General features: G+C 37.5%; 1 protein-coding gene across 6 annotated transcripts in view; it reads left to right on the top strand.

Moving 5' to 3' along the window:
- The window catches only part of LOC127578729 (receptor-type tyrosine-protein phosphatase T), a 935,885-nt gene that overhangs the window by 785,219 nt on the left and 138,558 nt on the right, over nt 1–12,108 (top strand). For all 6 annotated transcript variants that reach the window (XM_052031104.1, XM_052031103.1, XM_052031108.1 and 3 more), the window contains one exon: nt 3,057–3,192. In XM_052031104.1, the coding sequence (XP_051887064.1) occupies nt 3,057–3,192 (136 nt within the window). The remainder of the gene's footprint in view (nt 1–3,056; nt 3,193–12,108) is intronic.

The raw sequence follows: 12,108 nt of genomic DNA, 5'->3' as shown, positions 1-12,108 counted from the left end.
ACTTACCTAATATATATGTGAATTTACCTACAAATATTACTGCAGGAGTTACTGAACTGTAATTAGCAATAAGAGTTGTGTCTGTTTGCTCTTCTTTTCTTGCCCAGAGAAATCCCGACACCCCTGTCACAGCCCAACAACCCCTGCTCCATCTCCATTTCCTGCCCGACCTCCAATACCAATAAGTACCCTATTCTTCCCACTACCTCTATTTACTCCCCCATCACTGCAGCAGTTCAGAATAGTTAATGCAGTGGAAACCAGGGATTGAACCTCATATGTTTCTGATCTATGTGGATCAATACCACACAATTTTTGCTTCTTGCCCACTAAAGCAGTAGGAGAACCCTGCAGCTTCTTTTGTTAACTGCCATAATATATGGGTTTGTGTTTATATAGAAAAGAAGGCAAATCTGAGTGTTCTCATAACAATTTTATGTAAATTTAGATATGCATATCAAGATAGTTGTGTATATCTATACTTTATGAATGAGTTTATACATAATTATGATACATACAAATGTATACATAATTTAATATATAATATATTTTTATAGAATGAAGTATGTATATGTTATAAAGGTATGAATGGGTACAGTTTATGATGAGTTTTTGTTACTTATACAGACAATTGTGGGCATGGTTATAGAATGTAAATATGTATTATAGTGTATATTTTCCATAGATGCCGATCTTGAAAAAAATGAGGCAAGAGATTTTAGCTTTTCAAACGGGTTGTTTAATATAAGGGAAGAATCTCTCTGCTTAAGTGCTCCCAAATGTATTAGGGAAATGTACAGCCCAGCTTTTCCTGCCATTTCCTGAGTATTGTTCCTTACCCCTTTAGGATCTGGGTTAATCTTATAAACAGAATTAAAAGTCAGATAATAACTGAGAGATTATTTTGAATGGGTTTACAATCCATCCCACAAATAAACTAAGCAAACGTAAAAGCAACAACATCACCATTGAAAGTCTTCCTTCATTTTATTACTGACTACATTGATTGTAGTACATTATTCCAAATCTGAGTCAGGTAGTCAAACAGTTTTATTTTTGTTTGCCTGTGCCTGTATGACAATAAGTGCAGTAGAAATAAATCTGTGCTCACCCTCACCCTAGATTAGAGGCAAAGAAGGGTTGAGCCATTGACACCTGCAAGGATGTAACTGCTTCACCGACTTTGCTGACCCTATCCAATCATTATAAAGCAAAGTAAACTGTGCCATTCCACCTGAGACTCGCTTGAACAGTGAATCACATTTTCTTTTGACCCGTGGCTTTTATTAGATTAACTATCTTATTCTGATGAACATTTGGACCTTCAGAAAGCAACAAAATAAAACTCATGCCAGTTCTTAACTGGCATGTGTTTTCCTGATGAAAGGACAGAGCTTTCATGGTGGTTCAGGAATACCTGCTAACTCCTACCTGTCTCAACAAAATACACAAGTGAGTAGATGACCTGCCTACGATCTGCCTCAAGGGATTCTGTGTCAGGTTGAATCCTGCTGAAACAAAGTGCCACCCAATATCCCAGGGCTCCCTGGGCACAAATCATGATTTTGACTTGTCCACTATCAGAAAATGTAGATCCAATAAATGCTTTATAATGCAGTTTAAAATTATTCTTATATGGAGCTTATCCAACAATCTTTCTGAACTGTGATATTGTACTGATCCATTAAAAAACAAGAACTTCACTGGAATTTAACAAAGCTCCTTTTTATTTCATGCCATCCTTGTCAATATTGTTAGATCTTAATGCCATTTGTGTGGACCATATCAACTTGTTGCATTAGGGAACAGTTCTGAACAACAACAATCATTTTATTATTGCACCAACTGTTTAGCATTACATATCCCTTGAAACCTAAAGATCAAACAAGGAATTGCACCACAGGTAAAATCTACTGATTCTTCAATTTCTTTGATTTTTCATTTCAGTTTATCTTTGAAAATGTTTATTTAATTGTATACTTTTCCTATCCCTCTCCTTGCTATTTGTTTAGATTATTTAAAGTACTTGTATCCAGTGATGTTATAAGCAACTTCATGCAATGAATAAATAAAAACAAAGCCAGAGAAAATATGAATATAAAATCATAAAGGAACAGGAATAGGCCTTTCACTTTTGCATCTGCAGAGAATCGCAGAAGAACATGCTGATATTTTGCCTTTATTCATCTCCCCACACTGTCTCCGTATTCTTTGATTCCCTTGGATTCCCTTTATATTCCTGCTTTCGGTATTTTAAACAGCAGATGCACCCACAGCTCTCTGTAATATAGAAATTCAAAACTTCATAACCCTCTAAGAGAAAACAAACTTCTCCTCCTTTGTGCAAGATGGCAGACCCCTTATTCCACGTCTGAGACCAACAACTTTGGAGTCTCTAGACAAGGAAAACATCTTCCTAGCCTCCAACCTTTCAAATCCATTAGGTATGTTACACACTTCACTGAAATCAACCCTCATTTTAAATTACAAGAAATATAGCCTTGTCTACTTTAGCTCTTCTCATAGGAAAATCCCATATTCTCATAAATAAGAACGTTTGTTGCATTTCCTGGATTTGAGTTATGTCCATCCTCAAAGTAAGGTGACCTAATTGTACACAGTGTTCCAGGTGTGCTCAAATAGCATTATAATTAGGATAAGACTTATACTCCAAGACATTCATAGTAAGGGCTAATGTTTGCTTTCCTAATTGCTGGCTGTGTACCTGCATGCTAACTTTTTGTCTGTCATGTACACGTAGTCCCAGATATACCCACCTGAACACCAATAATTCCCAGTCACTCACCTTTATAAAAAAATTGTGTTCTAATAATTTTTGTTTTCGATCTATTACCTAGTCAATTGCCCCCAGTCCCATGAGTATTAAATTGTGTGTGGGATGAAAGAAAGAGCATTTAATAATGGCACAATATACTTGAAGGAAATGTCAGAAACATTTTTTTTACAAAAAATGATATAAGTTTAGTAGCATCAACAACAAATGAAAACGATTCAGTCCCAAGGTCTTAATAATTCTGTGACATTTCTCATTTCAGGTGCTTCAACACAAAACTCCAATACAGTGGAGCCAGAAAAACAAGTTGATAACACAGTGAAAATGGCTGGAGTTATTGCAGGAATCTTAATGTTTATTATCATCATGCTGGGAGTCATGCTAATAGTTAAAAAACGGTAGGTTTTGTGCAAGAAAAATTGCAATACAACTCATGCAACAGGACTTCATGATAAGAAACTAAATTTCACTGATATTATTCATGCATAACAAACGGGAAAGGAGTTAGACATGGGGACCCTGTTAATGCTTTAGATTGCCATAGTTTGGTGGCCCACTTCATTCTTGACCGTACATTTAAAATTGATTTAGGTATTGTTTTGGATAAGCTGGCCACACACGCAGGAATGCAAGCGGATGTAATCTTGTGCAATTTATCCTATCACTTTTTTTTAAACTTTTTTTAAGCTTTATTCATACATCAGATGTATTTTGCTTTAAAAGCAACCAAACCATTTGACTCATTCTGGTTCTGGGTTAACTTACAAAATTTGATGTGTTGATCAAATATACTCATTTTCTTTGCAGCTCAAAATGAAAAGCCATTGAGGACACCAAATTGGAAAAGATATATAAAGATATAAAAATATTCACAGAAATATTTCTGAGCTCCATCTTCAACCAATCTAGAATAGGCAGGATTTACTGATATCTCTAAGATGTGCCATTTTTTCTAAATCTTGCCCAAAATTAACCTGTTTTCACATTTGTAAGGGAGTATACTAATCAGATTTGAAATTCAAGCTTCGTGAAGTTTCAAGTGATTTGATAAAGCAAAGCTCAATGTAATCCTTTAGAATTTGGCTCATATTTTGTCCAGTTATTTTCATTCCTCTGTATCAAAACAGATAATTAAATCCCGCAATAAGGCAGAAATTAAATATTACCAGGGTCCCAGGAATGAACTATTTAATGAGCTCAGTCAGTTGATTTCACTTGGGCCAATGCCACGGCTTGATTAACCTCTACATCCCTGAATTAGAGGAGAAACCATCCAGGCTTCTGCAACAGGTAGCTTTTCTTCGGATCTGATCCTGGGAATTACAGTAAAGGTCAAATAATCAGCAATTCAGTTGTTTAGAAATCCTGACGTTTTGGCATCTGGCTTCCCATACACCCTTTAAACTCATGGGGTCCTGCTTCCTGTGATCTCTTTAAACTTACCAGGTTCACTGAAAAATTTATTATACTGCTCCGTAACATTTCAAAGAAAGTAAATTAAATGCCCATTGGGGTGTTAAATGTGGAATAAGATCTAATAGTCTGGAAAATCTGCCAGTGTGGCACCATCAAAGTCCCAAAGGTGCTGGATTATTAGAGTTTTACACAACAGATTAGCAAAGGAATGTGACAACATTGGAAAACCTGTGCAGAAACAGAAATTAAAACAAAGTAGAAAAGAAGCAGTAGAACTAGGATTTGGCCACTTAATCCTTCGAGTTCACCCCACCTGTCTTTATCCTTGCCATTTTCAGGACTGCTGTTAGATCTGAAGGAGGAGGATACTGAGCTGAACTCAGTTCAAAAGCCTCACAGACACTTGCATGTATTTCCTGCAGTAATGAAAATGTAAATCTGGATTGGAGATGAACAATTTTTTTATGGATATTGTAATCATGTAGCCAGATTATGCTGCTATCCCTATAAATGTTAACTTGGCTTCAAGGGCTGGGGGAAGGGGAAAGTGGGAAGTGGAGGGGGGAGGTGTGAGGGAGTTATTGCTGTCTTGCTCCTGAATCAGAAGGCTGTAGATTTAAAACTATTCCTAGATTTGAGAACATAATCTGGATTAATAACAGCAGCATACAATTGAAACTGAATCTTTTGGATTAGCCTTTAAGACAATCCCCTATCTGCTTAGAACCTATTGCAATCATTGAAGAAAAGAAAGATTTTCCAACTAACATTCTCCCCTAAACTTGATTAGCTGGTCATTTATTCTTTGTGAGAACTTGCTGTATGCAAATTACCTGCTTTATTTACCCTACAGTGAGTGCAGTAGAAAACATATTTTAAGGTGTGTGAGAACATTATTGGACATTATACAAACAGAAGTTCCTTCTCTTGTTTCCCAGTCATTTCAATATTACCTTGTGGATTCTACTTTTTATCTTTAAAGATGAAAAAGGATGTAAATAGTAGAGATTTGAAATAAAAATGGAAAATTGAGGAAATTAATGGCAGTCCAAAAGCATGCTGAAATGAGGGGAAAGAGTCACATTTCAGGTACATACTCTTTCCTTGGAGTTGTTCCTTTTTAAACCTTAAAAACATTGATGGCCTACATGCATTTCCAACAACTTCTGATTTCTGAGTTTTCCTGATGTGGATTGAAAAGACCATCACCATAATAACTTTAACTGGGCTCCAGGTTGATGGTTCCTCTTACCTTGAAATGAAATGAGATGGTCAGATTACAGCCATTTACCAGTTCTAATGAATGGCTGCCCCTCGAGTTAAATCATTAAACGTGATGGTGCATGGCATTACACAGCATATCAATATGAACAAAGAAATTAGGCCAAATGACAATAGATTATATTAATGAAAAATTGCACAACACTTCAGTATGATACTTTTTTGCTATTTTAATAGAAGTTATTGGTCACTTATGCTAAATGGATTAACATGTCTGGCAAAAGAGCAGAAAAAAGAATGTTGTATGAAAGCATTACATATTCATTAACTTATATGGGAAATAATAAGGTCCACTCAGACGACAATTTTGTAAAGCTTAACTTTTGCACTTCTGCGCAAATTGTGAGCACTGTGATAGTGCTTACTGCAATTGCAAGATCTACATAGAATAAAAGATCACAGGAAGCGGGAATTTCAAGCCAACAGTTGTAATGGCTAGTCCATATTATGTGAGTTAAAATGAGTAACAAAAATAACAGATGGTGTAATTTAGAATCTCTACCTCAGCATGGTTTTTATTTTGCCCCCACAACATAATCTGTACAGTATAAAATTGTTTAACCTGAAGTCCCAGTGTGAAATCATGCTCATAGGACTCTCTCTCTCTCTCTTGCTCTTGCTCTCTCGCTCTCTCTCGCTCTTTCTCTCACTCTTTCTCTCTCACTCTCTCTCTCTTTGATCGGAATAAAGATCACAGAAAATTTTCAATACTGAGAGCACAGCATGATTTGTAAATTTACCTTTAGTTATTTGATGGAGTAAACTTCTTAGCAACTGCCAGAGGTCCTATTGCTCTGCTGTGAAGAAAAGTCCAGGATTCCAACAGGAACATTATTTATTGGAATGGGACATTAGAAAAAATTAATCTGGAGATATTTTGTTTCAGAATTAGTCACTTAATATACAACTTTGATGATAACATTGGGAAGCCATGTAAATAATGAAGCACTGGGTTTTGAGAGTAAAGGAATTCACATCAGCTAATGATTGAGCTGAAGGTTTATTGTACAGTTCTTCAACAAATCATTGGATTTAAGGAAAGGATGGGAGGGTGAGAGAACCATGGTTAACAAGAGAGGTGGAAGGTGTATTCAAGAGGAAGAAGGAAGCATATTTAAGGTTTAGGAAGCAAAAATCAGATAAGGTTCTTGAGAGTGATAAGGTAGCCAGGAAGGAACTTAAGAAGGGACTTAGGAGAGCTAGAAGGTGACATGAGAAGGCCTTGGCAAGTAGGGTTAAGGAAAACCCTAAGGCATTCTACATGTATGTGAGGAACAAGAAGGTGACCAAGGTGAGGGTAGAACTGCTCAGGGATAAGGGCAGAAAAATGTGTCTGGAGGTGGAGGAGGTAGGGGAGGTCCTGAATGAATATTTTGCTTCAGTATTAACCAGCGAGAGGGACTTAGACGAATGTGAGGTTAGTGTAGAACAGGCAAATGTGTTAGAGCATGTCGAGGTTAAGAAAGAAGTAGCGTTGGAGATACTGAAAAACATTAGGATAGATAAGTCCCCAGGGTCAGACAGGATATACCCCAGGTTATGATGGAAAGCTAGAGAAAAAATTGCTGAAACATTGAGGATGGGCTTTGAGTCTTCCCTGGCTACAGGAGTGGTACAGGAGGAGTGGAGGATAGCAAACATTGTTCCATTGTTCAAAAAAGGTAAAAGGGATAATCCCGGGAATTATAGACTGGTGAGTCTTACATCAGTTGTGGGAAAACTATTGGAGAGGGTTCTTAGGGACAGGATTTATGAGCATTTTGAGGACCATAGTGTTATTAGGGATAGTCAACATGGTTTTGTGAAGGGCAGGTCGTGCCTCACGACCCTAATAGAGTTTTTTGAGGAAGTGACAAGACAAATTGATGAAGGTGGTGCGGTGGATGTCATATCTATGGATTTCAGCAAGGTGTTTGACAAGATTCCCCATGGTAGGCTCATGAGGTATGGGATCCACGGTAAATTGGCTGTGTGGATTCAAAACTGGCTTGCCCACAGAAGGCAGAGGGTGGTTGTAGAAGGGGAGTATTCAACCTGGAGGGTGGTGACTAGAGGTGTTCCACAGGGATCTGTTCTGGGACTCCTGCTCTTTGTGATATTTATAAATGACTTGGATGAGGAAGTAGAAGGATGGGTTGGTAAGTTTGCAGATGACATGAACGTTGGTGGTGTAGTAGATAGTGAAGAAGGTTGTTGTAGGTTGCAATGGGATTTAGACAGGATGCAGAGCTGGGTGGAGAAGTGGCAGATGGGTTCAATCCAGAGAAGTATGAAGTGATACACTTTGGAAGAATGAACTTGAAGGCAGAGTACATGGTTAATGGCAGAATTCTTAGCAGTGTGGAGGAACAGAGAGATCTTGGGGTCCAAGTACATAGATCCCTCAAAGTTGCTGCACAAGTTGATAGGACAGTTAAGACGTAAGGTGTGATGGCTTTCATTAGCCAGGGAATTGAGTTCAAGAGCCGAGAGGTAAAGTTGCCGCTCTTTCAGACCCTGGTTAGACCACACTTGGAGTATTATGTTCAGTTCTGGTCACCACATTATAGGAAGGACGTGGAAGCTTTGGAGAGGGTGCAGAAGAGATTTACAAGGATACTACCTGGGTTGGAGAGGAGAGGTTGAGCGAGTTAGGGCTTTCTCTTTGGAGCGACGGAGGATGAGAGGAGACTTGATGGAGATATATAAGATTATGAAAGGCATAGACAGAGTGTACAGCCAGCATCTTTTCCCAGGGTTGCAATGGCCAATACTAGAGGTCACACTTTTGAGGTGTGTGGAGGAAAGTTCAGGGGAGATGTCAGAGGTAGGTTTTTTACACATAGATTGGTGGGTGCCCGGAATGCACTGCCGGGGGTGATGGTAAGGGCTGATACAATAGGGTCATTTAAGAGACTATTAGATAGGCACCCATGGACAAAAGGAAAATAGATGGTTATGGAAGGTGAAGTAGAGAGGGGAATAGATTGAATGGGGATAAGGTTTCTTTCGGTCGGCACAACATTGTGGGCCAAAGGGCCTGAACTGTGCTGTACTGTTCTTTGTTAATAAATTTTAGGCACCCCTTATTCTTTAAAATATAATGTGTACAAGATTAGAAGGTACATAATAAGACTGAACAGTCAGTAATTCAAAAGTATAGTTTAATACTTAGATTGATAAAAATCTGACTGTTAAACTAAACTAAGAACTGAATTGCATTAATATGTACTCTACCAAATATATTTTAAGTCAATTTAGTATGACAGATAAATTGTTCTCTGTCAAACCGGCTGGTTCTCTGTTAAACCAGCTGGTGCTCTCCCTTGGCTATCATGCTTTGCTGGGTGTTTAATCATTGATTGGCTGTACTGCCAGTTTTATTAATGACCATTTAACATTTGCACTGTCCTTGATGGAGATGTCATTTGGAGAGTGTTTGGTATTCAATTGTACTAACTAAGTACTTAGCTGAAGGCCTCTTTGGGACATTAATGGCCCCTAAGCAAAATAAATAGACTCTGGCAGTATAGGGACTCTCCAGCAGCTGGTTAAAAATTCCTTCTGCAGTTGTACCTGCTTCCTGAGTTCTTACAAATTCCAGAACCCAGGGCAGTAATAAAGAAACAGAGAACATCATTCACAAATTGGTTGCCTGGCCTCACTTGCAACATTCTGCCAGCTGCCCCATCTAACTTATTTTTACTCTACCTACTCAACAAATAAGCAGAATTCCTGAGGGAACTCATTTTTCTGCTATAGAGTCATAGAGTTACACAAAACAGAAACAGGCCCTTCAACCTTACTCATCCATGCCAACCAAGGTGCTTACATTTCCTATCCATGTACCTATGTTATGATTACCTTTAGAATAAGATCTGAATAGAACATAGATTCTAGAACCCAAGTGACCAAAATTTGTTTTAGGTTAATTCTTGAACAGAGTGTACTGTTGATGCAATAACTTGTGTTCAGAATGAGATTTACAGTGGGTTGTTTTTTTGCAAAACAATAAGTTAAAATAATTAAAGCAACTGAAATCATAGTAGGAAAAGCTGCATAAAAAGACGAGCAATTTTGTGGAAAGCAAACCACCTCCATATTACTTTTCACTCAGCACAAAATATATCATCAATTTTCTGCTCTAAAAGGCACATAACTAATTCCTACAAAATTTGAAATGGCCTTTTCCCTTGTCCCATTTGCTTAAGGTTTACATCATGATTAAAAATCTAACTGCTCATGTCAGAATACTATTTCTTGTGGTACAGTTAAGGTAGTCACTTGTAGGAGGATAGAACAATTGCTCTGTGATTTCCCAGGAGTTAACCATTCCTGAAATAGCATACCTCTAAGTGGTGTGATTTGCAACATTCTATGATTTTACCAGAAAGGTAAGTATATTTTGGGAGGTTCAACACTGTGATACAATATATTGAAGATCTGAATGGCATGGTGGCAAAATCTAGCTTTACAGAAATTTATTTTAAATATACAGCATGGAAACAGGCCATTCCACTGAACTTGTGCATGCCTGACAGTAATCCTCAGTTTGAGCCTGATTTTATCTTACTTCACTTGATTTTTTTCTTTCTCATTTGCTTACTCTAGTTTTCATTTATAAGTATCTGTACATCTCAACTATACACCATATAGAAGCCAGCTCCACATTCACACCCACCACTCCCCGAGGAAAAAAAAAGCTTTCCAATTTCTCTTTTGATTTCTTGGCTAATATATTATATTGATGGCTTCTCACTATGCCCTTCCCCACAAGTAGCAACTCTCTCACTCATTCCACTCAATCTAAACATTTAATCATTTAAAAGACCTCTATTAGGTGATTGCAACCCAGTGTGTTCATTATTTCTTCATTGGCAAAAACCTTGGTATCATCCTTGCAAATTTAGTTGCACCCTATCCAGTGCTTCCAAAGCCTTTGTGAAATAAGATAACCAGATCTATACATAAATTAAAAGTGTGATCCAAATAACCTTCAATATAAATTATGCATTATATTTACTTTTCAATTCAATTTCAAACTAATGTTAGTTTCAACCAGACACTTGTTTTGCCTTTTAATGGCCTTATTCATCTGTGTCACTACTTGTAGTGATTTGTAAATTTGTAATCCAAGATCCCTCCGTCCCTCTCCCTCATTCAGATTCTTATTTTCCAACTAATATGTCTCGTCACTTTTTAAACATACATCAGTGTTATTTATTTCCCAGTATTGTCGTTATTCCAAAAGTTATTAATCTTCTCGGTGTTGACCATCAGTTCCTATTTTGGTGTCCTACCAATTTAAAGTTGTGTTTTTCATTCTAAAATCTAAAATCTTCACATGAATTTTGAGTAACAGTCATGCCAGCAAAGATCTTTGTACAGCCTATTTCCCATTATCTGCCATGCTGAACAACAGAAATTTATCTCCACCAGCACGTTCTGTCTTGCAACTAGCTAGCAAAGCATTCTGCTTAATGTACTTAGACCTTATACCTATATCTGTTATCAAAGGCCTTGCAAGGTTATACCCAGAGTTTGTAATGTATTGGCATGTTCATGTTAACTCTTGTCCAAAGGAGATACCAAATGGAGGGCAGGTATTTATTCACAGCAAAGAGAGGGAAATGTGCATGCAACCCAATAAACAGGAGCATCACTGTGCACCCTGATTAGGTGAATACGTACATTTGCACAGACTTGGGTGAAATCACCTGCTATTAATTCTACCCAGAAAATAGTGAATACATGATGAAATTAAAGAATTTCATTTAATCAAAGAACTGTATTCCTAAGCAAAAAAAAATGAAAGAAAGGATATAGAAAGCACTGCCTAATAACAATGGATTCATTGAATGTATTACCAAAAGTACCAATGTTTTGTTGGCGTAAAGATGTCTTAATTCTACTTTTCTTCCTTACCAGACCATTTGGGAGAATACAAAAGAATTGGGGTTTTCCTGTCTGTAATGTGCCTTTTCCAGGTGCAGATGAATCCAAAATGGTACTCTGGTCATGTGGTAGCAGGGTCTTCTATTCCCCTATGGAATGGCCACTGAATGGCCTTGCAGGGACAAAATTAGACATAAAGCCATCTGCACAAGTGTAGAAAACTGACCCATTACTAAGTTATCAAAGACATTTTTTACTGAGCCTACTATTTTCTCCTAGATTAGAAGAGAGAAATTTACGCAAGAATAAGCCCCCACCCTGGACTGTATTTTGCCTTCAAGTGAGATAAGGAATATTTTCATGTTGCTGTTATGTAAAGAAAATACAATACTAAGTTTGAGAGCATTAAGAACTCCCAGGAATGGTATTGTGGCTTTTCAAAGTACTCCTAAATTGAATTTGCATTTCTTTAAGTCAGCTTTAGCTTTATAAACTGAGGTGGAAAATTCTATCACAAATGATGTAGCTCATGAAAGATCAATTGACTGTGCTGGTAATTGTGCAGGGGAAGAATTGATTTAATCAGTTTTTCAGTAAGCCTCTGGAGTTTGCCGTTAATGCAGCACACAGAAGTCTGCTGGTAGAAATGATTCAAAGCTGTTTTAGCACTGCACAGGAAATAAAATAAACTGAGCTGGAGCTTTAGATCTAATCTTCCTGAGTAGCTTCTCGGTTGTGCTGAA

Source organism: Pristis pectinata, chromosome 16 (genome assembly GCF_009764475.1).
Source record: "Pristis pectinata isolate sPriPec2 chromosome 16, sPriPec2.1.pri, whole genome shotgun sequence".
NCBI classification, from domain to species: Eukaryota; Metazoa; Chordata; class Chondrichthyes; order Rhinopristiformes; family Pristidae; genus Pristis; species Pristis pectinata.
The sequence above is the reverse complement of the archived record's forward strand: the minus strand, read 5'-3'. Positions and strand labels throughout refer to the sequence as shown.